A 24,592-nucleotide genomic window follows, 5' to 3' on the forward strand; every position below is an offset into this window, starting at 1 on the left:
AAAATTAATATAAAATTCTGAAAAAATTCTCAGAGCTCTATGAGAACAAAATAAATAATTTTTATGTCTTGATATTTTTCGGTAAAGTTAATAGAAGTCAAGTAAAAAATTATTGAAACCAATAATTTTGTATTTACGTAAATATCTTAGAAAATAGAGGTCATATAAAAAATTTTTTCAAACAAAAGTTGTTTGCTTTTTCACGTAGAATAAAATGCCGTAATAAAAAATATGTATTTCTATCTAAAAAAGCAAAGTTGACCTTGTCCTGACCTTGGCGACGTTATCTTAGGTCAAATAACTACTGTCATTAAATGCGACTTTTTAAGCCTTACAACTTTTATTCGAAACATTTTTCTCTAAAATGCTCCCCCGCCAAGTTTTCTTGCCGTTGCCGAACTTATGGGACACACTGTGTGTGTGTGTGTGTGCGCGCGCGCGTGTGTGTGTGTGTGTGTATATATATATATATATAACATTAATATGTCTTAACTCAGAGTGTCTTAAACTCTCCTCCGCAATTTTTGTGGAAATGTAGAACGGGTTAAGGTGAACATAAAAGTCCAATACCGTTTTGCGATATTCACAATAAATCTTGAGGTATTAATTAAAGAAAATTAGTGAATAAACACACGTGATATAGTAAGTGAGCTATATGTAGTCCCTATACATAGAATCTGGCCACTCAGACAGATTTTGTAATAAAATGCCGTCGGTCACATCATGAAATAATTTCGTGCGTTAATAATATATGTTTTTTTGATTGTTTTACACTATGTAAATGAAGAATTAATTCATCTTTGAAGTAAAACTATTATATCGTTACTTGTATATTAAATGAATGCATAGTAAAGTATACATTACCCCACACAGCAGAGGTATCCAAAATATATCATAGGCATATCCTAAAGATATATTTGGGATATGCAATATCTTCAAGATATTCTTGTGATATATTTGGGATATTCCTGCTGTGTGGAACATATCTCAAACGAATGGAGGAAACTTAGAGTTCTAACCTTAAGAGGTTATTGATAAATTATGATTATAAATAATTAAAATACAAATGTATATAAGCAGGAGTCAAAATGCCGAGCTGCAGTTTTATTGGATGTAAAAATTATCATCAAAAAGGAATTTCTATGTGATCGTTATCAACAGATTCTACAAGAAAAGCATTATGGATATAAAAAATTAATAGAAAGGATTGATTACTTTTTAAATTATTAAGTTTATAAATGATTATTATACTAATAAACAAACTGTTATGATAATTAAAGATCTATGATTATAAGTATTCTGTCATTTATAATATCCTTTCTCTGTTTAAATTTTCCACCTTTTTGTCCTACTTCTAATTGGTACCGCCATTTTATTACAAAAATTGAATGTAGCCAATAAAAGCATGAACGGTAGTGGCCAAACTCGGTATACAGGGTGTCCCATTTTAAATGCATCCCAAATAACTTCTTTATTTTTTATTTTAGAGAAAAATGTGTCAGACAAAAGTTGTAAATGGTTTCGAGGGGGTCACAAAGTAGTACAATTGGTTTGACTTTGGATAGTCATTTGAAAATTACGTGAAGGTCATCTTCAATTTCTTAAATGGAACATACCATTTTTCATTACATATTCTTGTAGCTTATCTCGAAAGCTTTCCAAAACACTATAATAAAATATTTTTCTATTGCGTACTTTTCGAGTTATAAAGCTCTAAATTTAGTATTTTGATAAAAATACAAATTCGCTTTCCTGTACTCTTATCTTACATAATCCAGCCAGTCAAGGCAAGATAATCTGAGCATGATCCAACCATTCAAGGCAAGATTCGGACATAATCCAGTCAGTCAAAGCAAGATTTGGACATGATCCAGTCAGTCAAGGCAAGATTCGGATATGACCCAGCCAGTCAAGGCAAGATATGAGCATGATCCTGCACTAACTTTCAAATCGAAAGAATTAACAATTGCACTTTCACGATTGTTACAGTTTATTGATTGTCAGTCAGTGCAGGCAGACACATATGTATTATAACCATAAGGAACCATAATTGACAATAAGGAACAAAAACTCTTCTTGAGAATAATCAATATTAAACAAAGGACAATAAGAATTATAGCACAGTTCTCTTAGTGCTATTTAAACTATTAAAAATAGTGACCCAATCTCAAATGAGAGGAAATTTATTAATAATCAAATAATCATACGCGTTTCGGTCTAACTTTACAAACCATTTTCAGTGATTATAATAAAAGAAACAAATTAGATTTCATAAGAATGTCAAACATAAGGTCGCAAATCGTCGGTATTACAAGAGTTGTTATTACACAAAATTTTCGCCACAAGCTTGATTACGGTAAACGGAAGCACGAACGCAAACAAATAAAATTTGTCCTTAGGACAAAGAAACCTCTCTTTGGAAGACTAAAGATATAAGTCAATAAAATTCATGTTGTGAGATCAGTCACTCCATCGCACGTGCTAAGGTGTTGTGATGTAATTATCTAAATAGAAAATACGTGTTAAAATAGAGTAACCGAACTAAGCCCGAAGAAAACAACGAAATTAAATATCTAATTATTAAATAAAAGAGACTTTAGAGCTCGAGGAAGAGTGGTGATGTTAAGTTAATAAGCGTACACCTCCGAATGCCGCAAGCAGTACAGAATAATGTGTTTATATTTACTTAGTCCAAGGTGTAAACAAATACAAATCAAGTCAAACCAAGCAACCTATTATAACATTTACCTAAATTTTAGGTTGGCTTGTGCCACAAGCCTACCTACTCTGGCCGCCTACTCAATTTTAATTCTTTCCACCCACTACAGCACAAAATTGGTACGATCATAGGGTTAGTTGATAGAATCATTTTTTTCCAACCATCCTACGTTCCATAAAAGGAATTTTACGTTTGCCATCCGCACTTTAGTACAGAATGGTTATCCCATTGATTTTATTTTTAGAATCTTTAAAAAACGTGTTTTTGGACTAGTCGACAAAATGAATACTACCGTATCTAGTGAGGCTTCGGCTTCCTCAGTCCCCTCTCGGTGTTATTGCATCTTTCCATATATGGGGAGAATATCTGACAGACTTAGTAAAATCTTCAAAAAATTTAATAATGTTCAATGTTTTACTGTTATGAACAAGCTTTCTGGTTTAGTTCGTGTTCACAAAGACAGACTTCCTCGAGATCTCCATAATAATGTTGGGTATATGTTTGAATGCAATGATTGTGACTCTTATGTTGATCAAACGGGCAGAAAGCTTTTCACACGTATGTCTGAGCATAAACGTTTACTTAGGGATCTTACATCACAACTCTCTGTTGTTCAGGAGCATCGTATCAGGTGTGGTCATGAATTTGGATGGGATAGTGTAAGAATTTTACATAAAGAATGCCTTTTTTATAAAAGGATCATTGGTGAAATGATTTTTATTAAAATGCAAACACGCGAGCTAAATTCTCAGACTGATACTGAAAATTTAGGTAAATGTTATAATACGTTGCTTGATTTGACTTAATTTGTTTTTCATTTATATCTTGGACTAAGTAAATATACACACATTATTCAGTTCTGCTTGCGGCATTCGGAAGTATACGCTTATTAACTTAACATCACCACTCTTGCTGGAGCTCTAAAGTCTCTTTTATTTAATAATTAGATATTTAATTTCGTTGTTTTACTCGGGCTTAGTTCGGTTACTCTATTTTAACACGTATTTTCTATTAGATAATTACACCACAACACTTTAGTACGTGCGATGGAGTGACTGATATCACAACATGAATTTTATTGACTTATACCTTCAGTCTTCCAAAGAGAGGTTTCTTTGTCCTAAGGACAAATTTTATTTGTTTGCGTTCGTGCTTCCGATTACCGTAATCAAACTTTGTGGCGAAAATTTTGTGTAATAACAACTCTTGTAATACCGACGATTTGCGACCTTATGTTTGACATTCTTATGAAATCTAATTTGTTTCTTTTATTGTAATCACTGAAGATGGTCTGTAAAGTTAGACCGAAACGCGTATGATTATTTGATTATTAATAAACTTCTTCTCATTTGAGATTGGGTCACTATTTTTAGTAGTTTAAATAGTACTAAGAGAACTGTGCTTTAACTTTTATTGTCCTTTGTTTAATATTGATTATAACCATTAACTTTTTCTTGGTAAGACAGAAACTTTCGAGATTTTTGCCAAGCCTTTTTTTCTTTAAAAAATTATGGCTGCTTATCCACCAAATGAAATTGTGGACATGATCCGCATTTTGGGTGAAGCTAGGAATAATTACTCGACAGCAGAAAGGCTTTACGCTGAAAGATTTCAAGACAGACGCCATCCTGATAGGAGAAAAAAACTTTGCGACAGAGCAGGGTTTTCCATGAAGAAACCGGCGAAAATTAGATCCTGATGAGGTAACATCATTGACTGTTATAGGTGCCGTTGTTTTGAATTCTCAAATCTCTACGAGACAAATTGAGAGACAATACGGTATATCTAAATCAACAGCCAATCGTGTGCTCAAGGTCAACAAGTTTTAGCCATACCACATTCATCTAACTCAGCAATTGGAAAAGAGGGACTTCTAACGCCGAGTCCATTTCTGTAACTGGGCTCGAGATCAAATCCAACAAAATCTCCGGTTCGTTGCTCATATGCTTTTTTCTGATGAAGCCACGTTTTGTAACAGAGAAGGCATAATAGACATAATTAATAGACATAACTGCCATTATTATTCAGATGTTAATCCACATTGGTAGAGAAGTCAAGAGTTCCAAAGGCAGTGGTCTATTAATGTTTGGGCAGGCATTCTGGGAGATGTTATTGTTGGTCCATATTTTTTTAAAGAAAACCTCAATGCGACAAATTACCTAACATTTCTTCAACATGACCTGCCCAACCTCTTAAGACATGTTGACAACGATGTACTCAGACAAATGTGGTTTCAACAAGACGAAGCGCCGGCTCATAGATCTCGAGCTGTTACACAATATTTAAACGTAAGATTCCCGAATGGATGGATTGGTGTGGGCAGCCAAATTCAAGAATGGCCCCCAAAATCACCCGACTAGACGCACCTAGACTTTTATTTCTGGGGCTACATTAAAGATAAAGTGTATTCTGAAAAGCCAACAACCGTTGAAAATATCAAAAACCGGATCAGAGAAACTTGCAGAAATATTAATACAGATGTTCTTCAAAAAGTTAGGGACGATTTTCAGCATAGACTAGTGTTATGCATACAAATAAATGGCCAAGTTTTCGAACACCTAATTGTACAAAAACTCCTCTTGCCTTGACTGGCTGGGTCATGTCCAAATCTTGCCTTAACTGGCAGATCATGCTCATATCTTGCCTTGACTGACTGGATCATGTCCAAATCTTGCCTTGACTGACTGGATTATGTCCGAATCTTGCCTTGACTGGCTGGGTCATATCCGAATCTTGCCTTGACTAGCTGGGTCATATCCGAATCTTGTCTTGAATGGCTGGATCATGCTCAGATTATCTTGCCTTGACTGGCTGGATCATGTAAGATAAGACTACAGGAAAGCGAATTTATATTTTTATTAAAATACTGCAGATTTAGAGCTTTATAACTCGAAAAGTACGCAATAAAAAAATATTTTATTATAGTGTTTTGGAAAGCTCTCGAGATAAGCTACAAGAATATGTAATGAAAAATGGTATATTTCATTTAAGAAATTGAAGGTAACCTTCACGTAATTTTCAAATGACTATCCAAGGTCAAACCATCTTATGACCCCCTCAAAACCATTTACAACTTTTGTCTGACATATTTTTCTCTAAAATAAAAAATAAAGAAGTTATTTGGAGTGAACTCTTAAAATGAGACACCCTGTGTAAGAACTCTATATAGTAGAGATGGCGCCATCTGCTATTGTATACTTATACATTAGATCAAACTGAACAAAACAATCTTCTACAATTTTGCAAATGATCACACAGATTTTTAGATATTAAAGAAGATTTGTGCATTATCGCACACAATTATGTAACAATTTTCTTTCATTAATAACTAAAAATCTACATTTGCAAAATGTAGATCATTCAAATGTAGATCATTGCAAATGTTATTTGCAAAATGATAAAGGCTTTTTCGTTTAATTTAACCTAATGTACAAACATACAACAGCACATATCGCTACTACAGCTCATCTATCATATTGCACGTCATCATTCACCAGTCTTCTTTAACCCCTTCGACGGCATTGACGCCATATGGCGCACATCGTTTATTTTCTGATTGATAGGCCCGATTTTCATAAAATTTGGTACCTTAGTTTTTGGGGTCGCGTAATACGAATTTGACGTCAAAATTCCAAAATTCAAAATGGCGGATCCAATATGGTGGATGTAAAGCTAAAAATGATCCAATTGTACTGAAATTTGGTACTAAGAGGTTTTTGGGGTCGCTGAATACGAATTTGACGTCAAAATTCCAAAACTTAAAATGGCGGATTCAATATAGCAAATCATCTATTCGGAAAATAACAACTTGGTCGAATTTATTGAAACTCGGTATAGAAGGGTCGCTGAATTTTTTCGAGATTGCTGAATACAATTTTGGGTTCAGAAAAATAAAATTCGAAATGGCAGATTCAATATGGTGATTAAAAAATCAAATTTATGAGTTTTATAAAATCCAATATCCACAAATTTTCAAGTTACTGAATATAAATTTAAAGTAAAAATTTCAAAATTCAAAATGACGAATGCAATGTGACGGCCAAAAAAAAATTTATCCAATTGTAACAAACCTCGATAACTAAATATTTTGTATTTAATATTTATTATGGTTTATTTCGTTGAATATACATTCGTGATAAAAATTAAAACAATCAGGGTTACAGATACAATATGGCTGAGAAAGCAACTGCGATTTGAGGCCGGTTCCACTGCTGTCAGATATATGTGTTCTGCGTTTCGACTACCGTACACGTGATATACGTGTTTTTAGTATATTATGCATATCCTCTTTACCACGGATACTGCAGGCCACGTCTTTAATGTAGTATCTATGCCGTTAACTGTTATTCTATATTGTGTTTAGCAAGACAATGATTTGAGATTTGAAGAAAATTTTGTTTTCTAAAACTGGCTATAACAGCTAAAAAGTTTTTGACAGATACGTTTTGTCACAAATTTTTCTCGTTGTAAATAGTATATTTCCATTGCTCGTTGTCTCATAGTTTCTTTTTATAACCAAACCGCTCCTAGGTTTTCATTTCACATTTTCATGCAATTATAAACATCTAGAATTATCTTCTGAATTATAACGTAAATATCTTGTACAATAAATGAACTGCAATTTTCAAATACCAAGCAACTATATGAAGAAATATCAAGCACTTCGAAGTTCAAACGCAGTGTATCAACGGAGAATGATTAATCTTCCAATAGTTCTGTAAGTTACGATGATTCATCTCCAGAGATTTCTGAATTGAACAGTAGCGATAACAATGACTAATTACTTATAGAAAATGAAAATGCAGAGCGATTCAATACTAGCCATGAAAACTTATTAAATTATGTTCTTAATGACCTTGATGATGTACCGTTATCAAAACGCTAGGACAATTTTATGAGAGATCTAACGTGGAGTGAAAATGGAATATTCACCCCCAATAATTCACGAATTCAAAGACCAGTATATAGGAATTAAAAACTGTGTTGATTTAAATGTTGATAGTACTCCTGCAGATATTTTTAAAAACTTTTTTACTCCAGAATTCGTGGATACGATTTACGCGTAAAGCAATATATATCAAAAAGAAAAACGTATGTCATTACAGAATTCTGGAAAATTGAAGACAGTCTAGAATACATGAATAGACATCATTATCAGATAACGAGTTTTATACATTTATCGCATTGATTATGCTTATGAGCATAATAAAGAAACCATCTTATTCTATGTATTGGTACGAATCCATTACTGGAAACTCCATTTTTTCCCAAAATAATGAATCTATGCATATTCGAGATTATTATGCGATTGCTTTATTTCTCTAAATCAGACAATCAGTCAACTGATAAAATTCAGAAAATTCGTCCAGTATTGGAATATTTATATGAACGATTTAGACATTGCAGTTTATAGACCAGGAGCAAACATAAGTATTGATGAATCTCTTCTAAAATTTAAAGGTCGAATAAGTTTCAAACAGTGTAATTTGATTCCGCAGAAGCGTGCTCGTTTCGGAATTAAATTTTTTAAATGCTCTGAGCTTGAAACCGAATATATCTACAATTGTTCTATTTACACGGGCAAATCTGATGATAAGTCTGCAAAAAATAAACTAATTGGGATATCTGAAATAGCTGTGAAAACAATGCTTGGAGCAAGACAGGATCGCAATGTTTATGTTAATAATTGGTACATCTCACCTATTTTGTTCAATCAACTCGTACATGAGGGTACTAATCATGTGGAACTGTTAAACACGCAAATATTTTCCAAAAGTAAATACGAAAAATTTGAATGTAGGTGAGATGAAGGTGTTTCATATACTAACATTATCGTTACTCCTTTGAAGAGACAAAAAAGTCGTTAGTATGCTTTCGATATTACAGTACTCTGAAATGATCACGACTGAAAAGAAAAATAAACGCAGTGGTGAAAATATAACAGAATCTAATGTTGTAATTTCGTACAACAGTAAAATGGGAGGAGTCGACTTATCTGATCAGATTTTGCAACCTTATGAACTGCTACGTAAGTCAATAAAATGGTATCATAAGATTTTCTATCATATTCTTAGATACTAGGTTAATTGATAAGTCAATTGTCACCTCCAATACGCCGTAAATTTCCAGTAGTGCCAACCTTCAAACCTCTCACTACACAGTTGCAGACAGCTATGACAATCAGTATATTTGTGAAAGCACATAACTTCTGATATTTTGTAAAAATAGAAAAAACTGAAATTCGTGCAGTGATTAAGTATTTCTATTTGAAAGGCTTGCAACCCCAAGAAATGATTGAGGACTTTCAAAAAAACTTTAGCGGAGTCTGCTCCGTCGAATGCAACAGTATATAACTGGATTGCTGAGTTTAAACGTGGTCGTACCAGCACATCGGATGCACGACGCAGTAGTCGTCCAAATGAAATGACTACACCAGAAATGAGTGAAAAAATTCATGATACCGTGTTGGATGACTCCAAAGTGAAATTGTGTGAACTAGCTGCGGCTGTGGGCATCTCATCTAAACGTGTCTTCAATATCCTACACGAACATTTGGGTATGGAAAACTAACTGCCGCGATTGCTAACAAGCGATCAAAATCATGAACAAGTTCGCACTTCTCAGCATTGTTTGGACATGTTTAGACACAAATCAAAGGAATTTTTATGTCGATACATAACCATGAAACATGGATCCACCATTATATATCTGAATCGAAATAACAGTCGGCACAATGGGTTCCAAAAGATGGAAATGCTTCAAAGTGACCAAAGACGCAACAATCGGCTGGAAAGATTCTGGCCAGTGTGTTTTGGGATACACATGGAATAATCCTCATCGATTATCTTGAAAAAGGAAGAACAATCACATGAGAATATTATACATCATTGTTGGACCGATTGAATGATGAAATCAAGAAAAAACGGCCTCATTTAGCAAAGAAAAAAACTTTCTTTCATCAAAACAATGCAACAGCTCATAAATCGGTAAAAGCAATAGCAAAATTGAACGAATTGTTAAATAAATATGCATTTTAATTTAATATAGTATATTTTCAATAATATGTTTAAAAGAACGACTCTTAATTTATTTGTTAAAAAATGTCAAATTTTTCTTTAAATAAAAATTAATTGTTTATATATTTTTACGTTTCATATATAACATAAGAATACTATAAAAAAAAAAAAAAATATATATATATATATTTCTAGTATTCTTAAAAAAGAAAATGTAAGACTGAAATGGATAATAGCAACAATATGATTCTATTTTTGTCCTCGTATTTATTCCTTCTATTTCTCCTCTTTCTTTCTTCTTCTCTATCAATGCGATGAAGATAGCAACTCTATGGACAATATATCCTTTCATATTGTTTCGCGAGCTTCTATAAGAGCTTAGTTTATTTACATTAAGTTATGAATTGAAGTAAACAAAAGCTTTTTCAAATTAAAAGAAGAGGAGAAACAAGCATTTAAGAGCCAGGCACAGATATTGTAATGCTATTTATATGTAATAAATTATGCTAATAATTATAACAATATACGTTTCGACCCGATTTGGCTCCTCTTCAGTAAAAAATAAAAAGTAAAAAGCAGTACTAGTTAATTACGCAAAGGTTAAATAGGAATTCGAAACTAAAACGCAAACCAACAACGCATATAAAATTTCGCTATATGGATCTATGTAAACGTAGAAAACGTAAATACAATAAAAAATTGCTTCTCTCTTCTGAAGTTACATCAACGCATCATTGCCAACCAACAACGTTTAAGAAGACGATGTAGTGCAGGCTAAGTTGAAAGAAATAGTCTCCTCAATGATGGCGCCGAGGGAAAAAATAAAATTATGTAAATTTAAATAAAAATTAAATAGATAAATATGACATGCACCGCAATTACACAAAGAGAGAGGAAAACGCAGAATAAAGTCTTAATTACCTAAATGTTGTTAAGACATGAAGCAGTAGATGTTTAAACTCGATTTGCGGAGATTCGTTCGTGGTACAACAATGTTAGAGCGAATAATATGAAGCGACACAATACAACCGGTAATAACACCGAAGATGTCAAATAGCAAATATCGCAAGGGGAAGAATCATAACAAAAACATATATTAAAATTTAAATTTATTTAGAATAAGTACCGTTGGCCAAGAAATTCAGTTTCAAATTGATTGTTAAGACTTTTATCTTTTTCTTTTTTTATATATAAAATTTTTTGTATGAACTGCGATATGTCGTACGTGGGTCAAACCAGCAGACTTTTAAAGACACGAATCTCTGAGTACCTTAGACCACCTATGAACAACTTGCCTTTAATTCCAGTTATTAAAGTATATCAAATTGACTATAATCACATTTTGATTGGGAAAACGTAGAAATTCTTGATATAGAATATTTGTATTTTAAACGTTTGATTTCAGAAATTTTATATATAATGAAATAAAAAGATAAAGATCTTAACAATTAAATTGAAACTGAATTTCTTGGCCAACGGTACTCAGACATTCTAAATAAATTTAAATTTTAATATATGTTTATGTTATGATTCTTCCCCTACCTCGCGAGATTTGCTATTTGACATCTTCGATCTTATTATATCGGTTGTATCGTTTCACATTATTCGCTTTAACATTGTTGTACCGCGAACGGATCTCTGCAAATCGAGTTTAAACATCTACTGCTTCATGTCTTAATGACATTTAGATAATTAATATTAGATTTGGTCCGGATTTGAGCCGCGTGGATTTTTCTTTGTCTTGCAACCATAGAAAGAGGAAGGCGTACTAGGTGGCGGCGGAACGCCGTGCGTTCGGGACCTACGTATCTTTTCGTTCCAGAGAGAAAAATATCGAAAGCATGGTTTGCTAGGCCAGGGCTCTCGCTTGCCGGGCGACTAGTCTAAACTACTGAGCTATCTGATGTTCCAGCTTACGATACTCTCCTCTCCCTAGATAACGTTCAGAAATACCGTTCAGAAGCGACATCTCTAATGTCATTTTAGTAATTAAGACTTTATTCTGCGTCTTCCTCTCTCTTTGTGTAATTGTGGCGCATGTCATGTTTATCTATTTAATTTTTATTTAAATTTACATAATTTTATCTTTCTCCTCGGCACTATCATTGAGCAGACTATTTCTTTCAACTTAGCCTGCACTACATCGTCTTCTTAAACGTTATTCGTTGACAATGATGCGCTGATGTAACTTCAGAGGAGAGAGAGGCAATGCTTTATTGTATTTGTGTCTTCTACATCTACATAGATCCGTATAGCGAAATTTTTTATGCGTTGTTAGTTTGCGTTTTAGTTTTTAATTTCTATTTAACCTTTGCACAATTAACTAGTACTACTTTTTATTTTATTTTTTACTGAAGAGGAACAAAATCGGTCCAAAACATATATTGTTATAATTATTAGCATATTTTATTGCATATAAATAGCATAACAACATATGTGCCTGGCTCTCAAATGCTCTTTTCTCTTTTTCCTTTAATTTGATTTATATCATAGAACCAATTCTTCTCTTTTTAATTTTTAATTTTAATTTTTAAAAGTTTTTTTATTCGATCTTTTAAAAATAATATCTCGTTAATTATTACAAATATCAAATATCAAATACAAAATATCGCACGGTATAGGATTGGAGTTTTGTTCATTTAATTCGTTCTATGTTCTCACAAGCAATGGTATAAGTGTTATGAGACACACTGTATATACTGGCTCCATAAAGAGATGGATTATATATATACAAGGTGTCCCAGACCATTTTAACAATCTCTCGTAAGGACGTAGAGTGAATTAAGATGAACATAAAAATCCTACATCGTTTTGCGATATTTGCAATAATAATCGAGAAATTAATTGTGAAAAATTAAAGAAGAACGTGCACAGAACGGTCGGAAGAACCGCAGCGCAGACCTAGTAATATAGCACGCGGATGCCGGCGCGCGGTGACAGAAAGAACATCGCGCCAATGCCTGTGCTTAGCCAGTGTGCGCGGGCTAAAAATCGCATCACTGGATATAAGCGCTGGCATCCGCTATATTACTGGATCCGCGCTGCAACTCGTGTGTTTCTCCTCCGATCATTCAGCGCGTGTTTTGCCTTAATCTTAATTAATTTTAATCGTAATTAATTTCTCGACTATTATTGTAAATATCGCAAAACAGTATAAGACTTTTATGTTTATCTCAATCCGCTGTGTGTGTGTGTGTGTGTGTGTGTGTGTGTGTGTGTGCATGTGTGTGTGTGTGTGCATGCGTGCGTGCGTGCGTGCGTGCGTGCGTGCGTGCGTGCGTGCGTGCGTGCGTGCGTGCACGCGTGTACATAGCGTATGCGTGTGTGTAAAGCGAAATATCATCGTATAAACGCGGCAAGATTTTTGTAATGACACCAGCATCCAGCTTGCACCCAAAAATTATATTATATATCTGGTGATATTGAAAAAAAATCATATAAACTACTGTCACCAAACTATTGATTCAGACAAATATTGCTCAGCTGAGCAAATTGAAACAAACAATCAAAAATGGCGAACAAAGAATATGCTGTGTTTTATTACGACAATAACCATACACATCTTTGGCAACACGGTAAAAACTTTTACAATTTAACTATTATTGGTCCGTCCACTTTATTCATCAGACCTTGCATCCTTTGATTGCCATGTATTTAATCTCTATGTATTTATAAATCTCTATAGTTTAAACAATTTAAATAGTATGAACATCCCTTCTTTGCAAGCTTGTAAAAACTAACTAAATCAGTTCTTTATTCAGAAATCCTAGAATCTCTACAAGAATAGAATTACACAGCTTCCGGAAAAATGGCAAGTCAACAAAACTGCAAATATTTAATTAATTTAATTGTAGTTTAAAATTAAAATATTAACAATTATTAATAAATACCCATTAGTAATTAAATATTATATATAATAATTAAATATTATATAAAAATTATATATAATAATTAAATATTATATAAAAATTATATATAATAATTAAATATTTATAAATAAATATATGTAAATTTTATATGATTATAAACAGGGCGAACTTTTATATCAACATAATACTTTAACGACTTTAATTTTTGTTTTAGATAAATAGTTTTGGATAATCTTCAAGATATGAAGATTGAATGTCGAAAAAACCTGCTAGCGACAACTAGCTTCGCAGAAACACTAATAACTGCGTTATATTTTATCTTTTATGATGAGGTTTATATGTAATATTAAAATAAAAATATGAAGAATTATTCATTAAAAATTTATTTCTATAAAGTCAATAATTTGTTTAACAGCATAATTCAAACGTTGGGCGTTTTTCGGATACATATAGCCTTTTCTATTCTCTACCACAACTTAAGTATTATATTATTTAATAAAAAAAGGTAAAATTAGGGAACCTATCTCCGATGATCTTCATGTTGGTATATGTTGGTATAAGATCAGTGTTACTTATCCTCCTGAGTAACACTGAAAAGGTTTTAGTCGTCGTTCATTGTTTATTAAAAAGTTATTAACAAAAGAAGTTATATGAATGTAACAAAATTTTTCTAGATTAGATATATTAAATAAATCAGATAAATATTGCATGTATATGCCCATATGTATATTTTTGCACATAGTATATATATAGAAATATAATAAACCGTATATGCACAGGAAGCACCTCCTTGCTAAAAAAACTAATCCTAACTTAACCGATCTATTAAAATATAATAAACCGTACAATGTACAAAATATACCGTATACTATGTACAAAAAATATCGCAAACAATACCTGCATCTCTATTCTTATATTGTCTTCCATTGACAAATTATGTAAATGTATGTATTATGTTATGTATTATTAAAACGTAAAAGTTTGATTACGTATATATATATGTATGGTTACCATATTTTAATAGATAAGTTAGGTTAGTTAAGTAAGGTTGGTTTTTTTAAAGAGGGAGTGCAGCAGGAGAGGCTTCGTCCCTTTCTCGGCATATACAGGTTGTCCTGTCACTACCGCATTATCTCTTAAGGGCGGATTCTTGAAGTAATTTGAGTAAAAAAATCCTAATACAAAAATGGCGAGGCTATAATACTTTTCAAATTATAAACATATAAACATATAAACCTAACGATTAAAGTTAACCAATTATATTGGTTACGCGCGTTCAGGTACGATACAACACACAATGGTACAGGTGTATGCATATGTCGTCCTTTTTCCAAATATTGATACGGAAATTCTATACATACAACAATATATGTAATAATAATCTGCCTTTTCTATCATTTAAATAAATATATCGCAAATAATAACAATTTCGTCAAAATGTTATGAATAAAATATCACACAATACATTTATGAGAATCAGTAAGCTGTCACACATTTGACGTTTCTTTCGGGGATTTACAACTAATTTCATATCTTATGCAAATTCTCACTTATGTGTATGCATCTGTACCATTGTGTGTTGTACCGTACCTGAGCGCGCGTACTTTAGCCAATATAATTGGTCAACTTTAATCGTTTATAATTTGAAAAGTATTATAGCCTCGACATTTTTGCATTAGGATTTTTTTCTTCAAATTACCTTAGGAATCCGTACTTAAGAGATAATGCGGTAGTAGCGGGACACCCTGTATACTATTTTACATACATACTTCGATTTAATAGTAATTGAGTATTATACTTAATATTAGATTAAAGTTTCAATATTTATATATATTAATAGAAAAAATGTATATTAAGAAATTTATTCTACATTCGGATTATCTAATGCAGAGTTCGGCACATTTTGCCCTTTTCGGCCGATTCTCGAGAGCTACGCCTTCTATCTCCCCCTTGCCGCGCGGCGGGCCATGCAAGCGACGGTCGGGTCAGTCGCGGCTCCAAGCTTAGAGGCACGACCGTCACTTGCATGACCCGCCGCGCGGCAAGGGGGAGATAGAAGGCGTAGCTCCCGAAAATCGGCCGAAAAGGGCAAAATGTGCCGAGCCCTGATCTAATGGATACATCGAGTTCATAATTAAAAAAAACTATCAATACGTTTGTACCTACTTACCTATGAAACTTGTTTCATACATAGCTAAACATAGCTTTTTAACAAACAATGACCCAGATAGAACACAAAATTATTTTGATGTCAAGATAATATCATTTTGACATAAAATTGTCATGAAAATGGTATCGTTTGACATCAAAATGACATCATTTTTATGTCATTTTGACTTTTATATGACTTTGTGTTCTACCTGGGTGAGCGACGACTAAAACTTTTTGAATGTTACTCAAAAGGGTCTCTTTGATAATATATATCAAAATCAAGATCATCGGAAGTGGGTCCCCTCCAGTTTTGGTAAAACTCCAGTTTTACCAAAAAATGTTAATATACAATATCTTTTTGCAATTAAAATCATATGTTACTGATTTTATTAATAATTATATATTGAAAAAATATTCTATATGTTAAAAAAATAAATATAATATACAGAAAGGAACTCTTCCCTTTAAACGTTGCATAAGACCTTTGCTAATTAAAAAAAAAAATCTTTTTTTAAACTTAAAATAAATTTTTAAAAGTTTAAAAAATTTTTTTAAAAGTGCAAATAAAATTTTATGAAGCAATTCTCATTTAATGAAATATGTACATTATCCAGAACATCAACCTCTTTAACATAACTCAAGATCAAGATTATTTGACATCTATAATATATTTTGAAAATATCAATTTTAATTATTTTAATGTTATTTCAATTAAATTTTATTACATTAAAAAACGATTAAAAATTATAAAATGATGAAAATATATTAACTTTAGGCGTATTTGTAATAATTTCGCTATATTTCGTGAGAAGATAGACTTTTTCAGAAATATAAGTATTTAACCCGGGAGTGGGCGTGTATCGGTCATTTCCCCGTACTTTTTCGTTTTTTACCTATATCACCTAATCTATTGATATTATCGTATTTTCGCTTTTACGTAAATTTTCTTTGATGTTTTCTCGTATAGAGAAGATATGGAGAAGTAGACGGCGTAGATGCGCTTATTTCTATGTGAAATTTGATACGTTTTTAGCAGTCGGTCTAAAAGACTATAGCGCGCTTACTAACGTTAATCTTTTATCTCTGCCGCGTCAGCGTCGCTCGATGTGTCGCCGAACGTCTTTCCGACATCGTAGTTGGACGGACGGTTCTCTCTTTTTTTGTTGAATCAATAAAATTTTCAACAGCACGCGTAATTGGAGTATATATTTTTTATTTAATAGCGATATTATTAAAATTAATACTTGAATTATTGAAACAATACATAATGTGATAATTTTAATATTGCCATTAAATCAAGAAAATTTATTCTCTATTTCTAAACTTATCAAATAAATTTTTAAGTTTATTAAATCAATGTTTAAGTTAATCAAAGTAAAACGAGGGAAGCAAGAAATTTTTATTTTATTTTATTAAACTAAACTTTATTTTACTTTATTAAACTAAAAAAATGTCATTTTTTACTAATGCAGTTAAAATAAAAATATTATGATTTTATTTTTAATATATTCACATATGTATAATAAGTTTAATATGTTTCCTAAACATATTAGATATAGAAATGGTAAAGAGAAAAAAAGATGGGGAAAAAAAGAGATAGTGACATAATAAAATTATTTCCTTTAATTATTATGTTTCTTTTAATAATTGGATTGATAATTTATTAATTATTACTTAATTATTACACATATATGTGCTTAAATATATTTCGGTCGAAATGACCGATACGCGCCCACTTACGGGTTAAATCTATTAATAACATTTTTAATTTAGTTAATTTTTATTCAATTTGTTCTATATCATAGATATTTCTATACAAGAGGAGTTCCTTCCTTTAAACATTGCATAAGACTCTCTCTTTGCTAATTTTTAAGAAATATCCATTTTTACTATATGGCAGACCCATTAATTTAGAAAGGCAAATGATTAGTTCAAACAATTAAAATCTTGTATAGAAATCTTTATTAACTTAAAAGATTATTTTAAATTGAGACATATTCACGTATACAAAGTATACATATTATGATTAACTTATATTAATCCTTTATATGTAGAACAACGTAACGAAAAACATTCTGTATAGTTGGAACTCATCAAAATTGTGGAATTAAATTATTATAACAAATAATTATTGAATTATTATAACAAAAATAAATTAAAAGCTTCTATATATTCTAGGATGACTTGGGTAAATTTTTTAGTCTCAATGTTAGATTCTTCTCGCATTCTCATCTATTTTTTGAATGCATAGTTATTAATAAAACGCATAACACATCATTCTAATTGCAAAAACACATTACTAATTATTGTAATACAATATTTTTGTAAAAATATTAATATTACTTGAATTATCTTTTACTTGAAAAAAAATAACAGACCTATTATACTTAGTGATTTTAATTAATTTCTCTTTTGTTTCTTACATAAATATTGCTTTAATAGCTTTTTATGTTTTTTCTAAATCCTGTCAAATTCAGGAGCAAATATATTTAAATTATCTGTTTTATAGTAATATTATTCACATAATTTTGGGGAATTTTTATATTCCTATAGTGTGTTTTCTTTTACTTTTGTAAAAAAATTTCATTAGGATAAATAAATCTAAAAGATAGAATACGCTTATTATTATTTTTTATTGTTTTTGTATATTAATGCTAAACTTTCACATATGAACACAGGACAGATATCTATTACCTGATCTGTATTTATATTTGTGTGACATGTAATACAAGAAATTAAGCTTGATGACAATATAATGGATAAATTAAAGATAAAAGAATCAAATTTGGTTTTATTCTTTTCGCTTACTATGCAAAGATGAAAAAATCAAATTTTGTTTTAATCTTTCCGTATACTATGAACTGATTTTACATACAATTAATACTGATTATATATAAAAATAAAGTTACATTCTTATTTCATTTATTATCTAACTTATCAACTTTAATTAAATGTTAAATTTGGTGGTAAAATTGAAATAAGTTCAAGTAAATTAGGTATTTTGTAAATTAGAAATGATTCTTATTCAATTCAAAATGTGTTACATTCTGTGAGTATCAATATCTATAACACTCTTCAATGATATTATTTCATATTCATGGTATGTAAGTTTTTGGAAATGACTATGTTCATTATTTTAATATTTTCCTAGTCAATTTAGCCATACAACCTCCAAATATGTTTACTTAAAAATATTTGAGGTCTGCTTCATAAAATTTTGTAAAAATCAAAATGTTGATTCTTTTTTGGGAATTATATGCATTAAAATAACATTTTACTAAAATTGTATTATGTCAATAATGCAAAAGTTTTATACTGCAAATATGATAAGAAGTTAATTTTGTTTTGAAAGAATATTACATATAAAAAATATATATATTATTGAACACTCTCTATTCATAAATTACAAAACTTTTATATTCTAAATATAAATAATTATAGAATGTATTTTTTAAGTTTTTGTATATATATTATATATGTACAAAGCATATGTCATTTCCCAGCAAACAAGATGATGTCTTAATGATGTATTATTGATATTTCTAATGTCAATAATACATCATTAAGACATCATATGATGTCATCTTGTTTGCTGGATTGTAAGTGTAATAATTATATATACATATATATTACTTACAAATATAATATACTCCATATTTAGGATACCTAAGTTCTTTACAAAGCAGATCAATATTTTCCTTTGTTGGCCTTATAAATACTAGACATGTTAAGTGTTTCAAAGTATCATTATGTAGAGCAGTATCTATCCGTTCAAATAAATATACTTCTTTCATCAATATTTCAGACTGGCTATAAAGTAAGCTGATTATACTCGTCTAAAAATAAAAAAAAGTTAAAATTTTGTGTAAACATAGACAAATTTGATAATAATAAGTTAATTATCAATACACATCATATATACAAAAATAAACACAATATATATACATATAAACCACTTTTACCGTTTGCTTATCCATTAACAAAACTTTCATACCAGGGCCACTGTCTTCTGTCATTTTCGATACATAAAACTTTAAAGCAGTAACAACATTCATTTTTATATTAAAATACTTCAATCATCTGTTTACTCCCGTCACAATTATTTACTGCGTTCCTAAATCATTTATAAAATTACACCAAGCACCGGCAAAAGTGACAAGCAAAACTGAATTCAACTAGAGAGGAGAGACGTCAAAAACAAATTTCAGCTGATTCGCGTATGCGAAGCGCCGTCTATAGAACCATGCATCTAAACAGGAGCGTCCCGATTGACCACAGTACGATTGGACACAACCAACCGATGCAAGGAATTATCTAGTGAATTACCAAGTCGAACCAATCATTACAATCTGAGTTCAATCGTACCGTGGCAATCGGGTCCCACCCCATCTAAACTACGTAGTGAATACGTACGGCTTTTCTCAGTGGGTAAAACGAAAAGCACCTTAAAGGCCAAATCACACTAACGATTGGCGATAGATGATTGACGATTGGAACTTGACCAATTGAAACAAAGCAAGCCAAGAATAATGGCTCCTGCATACAGCACGCGGTAAGGGCTATCGCACACAAATTGACATAACTACATATGCATAGCATAAGATCGTATGGACCAATGAGCATCGAATATTAAGCATCGAACACCAATATGGCGACTTAATACTCGATGCTCATTGGTACATACGGTCTTATGCTATGCATATGCAGTTATGTCAATTTGTGTGCGATAGCCTTAATGCTTGCCGCGCGGCGGAAGTCCGCGCGATAGTCAATCAATATGTTGTTTTTCCGTAAGAGCTAGAAGGTTATTACGGAAAGCAGCATATTGATTGGCTGTCGTGCAAAATTCCGCCGCGCGACAAGCATTACCGCGTCCTGTATGCAGGAGCCATAATCTTAATTGTCAATAGTCAATCGCCAATCGCTAGTGTGATTGGCTCTTAAAGGCGAAATCACACTAGCGATTGGCGATTTATGATTGACAATTAAATATTAGATTTTAACGAATCAACAAGCTTCAGCCTTGGCTTGCTTTGTTCCAATTGGTCAAGTTCTAATCTTTAATCGTCAATCATTTATCGCCAATCGTTAGTGTGATTTAGTCTTTAGGGCCTTTGGGGAACATCCTGATTGGCCACAGTACGATTGGACACAACCAACCGGTGAAAAGAATTATCTAGTGAATTATCAGGTCAAACCAATAATTACAATAGGTGCTTTCCAGTTGCGTACACTGTGTCACACAAAAACAACTTATTGGTTTCATATTATCTTACAAGATATTTTAGATAATATATGACCAATAAACTGGTTTTGTGTACGTGTGTGTCAAGATGTGTTAAGCAATTGGAAAGCACCCAATCTGTGTTCAATCGTATCGTGATCAATCGGGTCCCACCCTATACTATTCACTAGAATGATAATCACTAGAAAATTTCAATCAGCCGTATCCGTTTTTAGCTAATCGTTTTTCATGACTGTTGATTCATCAGGCAAGCGGGAATGTGTCGAAACCATAGACATAATGGTTGCTTTCCAACAAGAGACACAAGTCGACGCAAGTATTATCTTTGAGCGCTTTCCAATTGTTTAACACATCTTGACACATACGTACACAAAATCAGTTTATTGGTCGCATATTACCTAAAATATCTTGTAAGATAATATATAACCAATCAACTGGTTTGTGTAATAAAAAACGTAATTGAAAATTTTTTAATCACTAAATGTGGAACAAAGGGTGTTTCCAATAATACCTCTCCGAATCATTTCTCTAGAGCAGAAATAAATTACAGACATCACCATCTACTGCTATTTTGTGATTCATGATAACCCAAAGCTACCTAATGCTGTTTTACGACTGCAAGCAGTAGATTAGGAAGAAAAATACCGTTACAAATACACGAGATCATTTTGTAAAATTGTATTATTGATTATAAAATTATCTGGTGTTGTTTTCTAATAAAATTTTATTTATTCTGGTTACGCGACAAAATTCATAAAAAGGGAGGGGATAGCGTTGGTACCAGCGAAAACCCCTAGGTAACTCAAATTAAATTTCTGTGGATTAGTAACACTGAATAAGTAGTAATACATGCTGGTCAGCCAAAGCTTTTTTTATAGTGTGTGGCTTATGCGTATTTGACTTTTTGACATAGCGTGTTCGTCGGACATATGCGTTGCGCATATACGTGAAGTAATAAATACCTTATAAATGTACATACGTGTGCACTCTGTGACGTGTTATTGAAATCAAAATAAATAAAACTGCAAGGTGAAAACAATAATAAAAGAAGAAAACTTATAAGTAATTATTTAGTTTAGCGGCCTCACCTCCGATTTCGATGGAAATAGACTCAATCGACGCATTTTTGCATGCCAAATAACTTTTTCCTCTGACAAAATCGTCGTTCTCTACTGCGAAGCGAGATATTAATAGACAAAGTTGTGGACGTGTTAGGTTAGAAAATCTGTTATACCATCTATCTCTAGCTATGTAATTGGGGGCTTCGCCCCCCTATCACGAGGGGTGGGAGCTATAGTCTCTTATGCTTAAGCTAAAGAGTGAATTTCTCACAAAAGACTGTAGCTCCCACCCCACCGTGTTACGGGCGAAGCCCCCCAGTTACATAGCTAGAGATAGATGGTATGACAGATTTTCTAACCTAACATGCCCTCAACTTTGTCTATTAATATCTCGCTTCGCAGTAGAGAGCGACGATTTTGTCAGAGGAAAAAGTTATTTGGCATGCAAAAACGCGTCGATTGAGTCTATTTTCATCGAAATCGGAGGTGAGGCCGCTAAACTAAATAATTACCAACTTATAAAAATAAAAAATGTTTGTTGATAAATAATCCTTATAAGAAATTAATAGTGGTACTGTAATAAATTGACGAGTGACAAATTACTCTTGCGCCTTGTAACTTTATTACTTTTGTACAAGCAAAATAAAAGTACTGCAACAATACTTAATGAAACAATAATTAATCACTGGCTAATATATATTACAGCTAGAGAAAATATATATTTTATAAAAGGATATTATTTAAGTAAACAAGGATATTATTTAAGTAAACATTAAATTTTAAATTTTGTGAAATGCTTACATAAATGTAATTCATTGTTGCGGCTTCGTTCTTCGAGGTAGAATCAATTTGTTACTGTCAACTGGAGAATGAAACCTGTAGGAGACGATGAAAGCATGAAAAGGAGAATAGAGTGAAATAAATTGATGGATAGACAAATGTCAGATAAGTAACTAATATTCTAAACCTATATAGATGTATATTATTTATATCTTGAAGATGCATGAATATGCAATACAAACTCAAAGTTAACATATTTTGCTATCGGCTTTGTGAGCACTATAATTTTAGATGTTGGATTGATTCTTTTCTTTGATTAATGTTTTTGTTCCAGCTTTGGGAACGAAGATATAATGTTTTTCCAAAACTGCTGGGATTAAATCATAACAGAGACCATCCAGCCAACAAAGGCGAGACTGATCCATTCAACAAAAAGAAGACAGATGATTGATCCAGCTAGTGAAGACAAAACCTTTGCTAATGTTTTAGCAAAGGTCTTAGCAAAGGAGCCCGATTACCGTAAGAAAAGACGAAATACTTATAAAAATTAAAATAAGAAATGAAGGAATCTTTGATACTATACATATACATATACTATGTATATGTTATATATACATACTTATTACACTTGTTATATGAGTATTTTATTTTAGGATAGGTTCGCTTTATATAAAAAATATACTCAGACGCGTATTGGATCACGTCGATTCTGTTGAAGGCGATCACTTTCACAAGGCTTAGACTGGAACGTAGTTAAATAGCGAGCAAGCCATCAAGTTGCATCCAGTTCAGTAAATATATTTTCTTTTTCTTCGGTTCTTTTTTTTTTTTTTTTCACTGATATATTTTTTACGGGTACTGATCAGTAACCGTAGAAAATATATCAGTGAAAGAAAAAAAAAGAACCGAAGAAAAAGAAAATATATTTACTGAACTGGATGCAACTTGATGGCTTGCTCGCTATTCAACTACGTTCCAGTCTAAGCCTTGTGAAAGTGATCGCCTTCAACAGAATCGACGTGATCCAATACGCGTCTAAATATATTTTTTATGTAAAGCGAACCTATCCTAAAATAAAATACTCATATAACAAGTGTAATAAGTATGTATATATAACATATACAGTATCAAAGATTTCTTCATTTCTTATTTTAATTTTTATAAGTATTTCGTCTTTTCTTACGGAAATCGGGCTTCTTTTGGTAAGACATTAGCAAAGATTTTGTCTTCACTAGCTGGATCAATCATCTGTCTTGTTTTTGTTGAATGGATCAGTCTCGCCTTTGTTGGCTGGATGGTCTCTGTTATGATTTAATCCCAGCAGTTTTGGGAAAGCATTATATCTTCGTTCTCAAAGTTGGAACAAAAACATTAATCGAAGAAAAGAATCAATCCAACATCTAAAATTATAGTGCTCACAAAGACAGATAGCAAAATATGTTAACTTTGAGTTCGTATTGCATATTCATGCATCTTCAAGATATAAATATTATAGATTTATATAGGTTTAGAATATTAGTTACTTATGTGACATTTGTCTATCCATCAATTTACTTCACTCTATTCTCCTTTTCATGCTTTCATCGTCTCCTACAGGTTTCATTCTCCAGTTGACAGTGACAAATTGATTCTACCTCGAAGAACGAAGCCACAACAGTGAATTACATTTATGTAGGCATTTCACAAAATTTAAAATTTAATATTGTTTTTTTAAATAATATCCTTTTATAAAATATATATTTTCTCTAGCT

The 24,592-nt window shown here is 31.8% G+C and overlaps 1 protein-coding gene across 3 annotated transcripts in view; it reads right to left on the reverse strand.

Moving 5' to 3' along the window:
* LOC116851341 (vacuolar protein sorting-associated protein 45) overlaps nt 1-20,004 on the reverse strand; it is a 132,174-nt gene extending 112,170 nt beyond the window's left edge. The window contains exons 1-2 of one of the 3 annotated variants that reach the window (XM_032830659.1): nt 19,750-19,998; nt 19,393-19,591 (exon numbers count right to left, since the gene is read on the reverse strand). In XM_032830659.1, coding sequence (XP_032686550.1) covers nt 19,393-19,549 — 157 coding nt within the window. In that variant the 5' untranslated portion in view covers nt 19,550-19,591; nt 19,750-19,998. Of the gene's footprint in view, nt 1-19,392; nt 19,592-19,717 lie in introns of all 3 variants that reach the window. The other 2 variants (XM_032830658.1, XM_032830660.1) reach the window with 2 other exon arrangements.
* Between the last annotated feature and the right edge of the window lie 4,588 nt (nt 20,005-24,592).

Source organism: Odontomachus brunneus, unplaced genomic scaffold, assembly GCF_010583005.1.
Source record: "Odontomachus brunneus isolate Ranch 3 - 2012 unplaced genomic scaffold, Obru_v1 Obru_scaffold_172, whole genome shotgun sequence".
NCBI classification, from domain to species: domain Eukaryota; kingdom Metazoa; phylum Arthropoda; class Insecta; order Hymenoptera; family Formicidae; genus Odontomachus; species Odontomachus brunneus.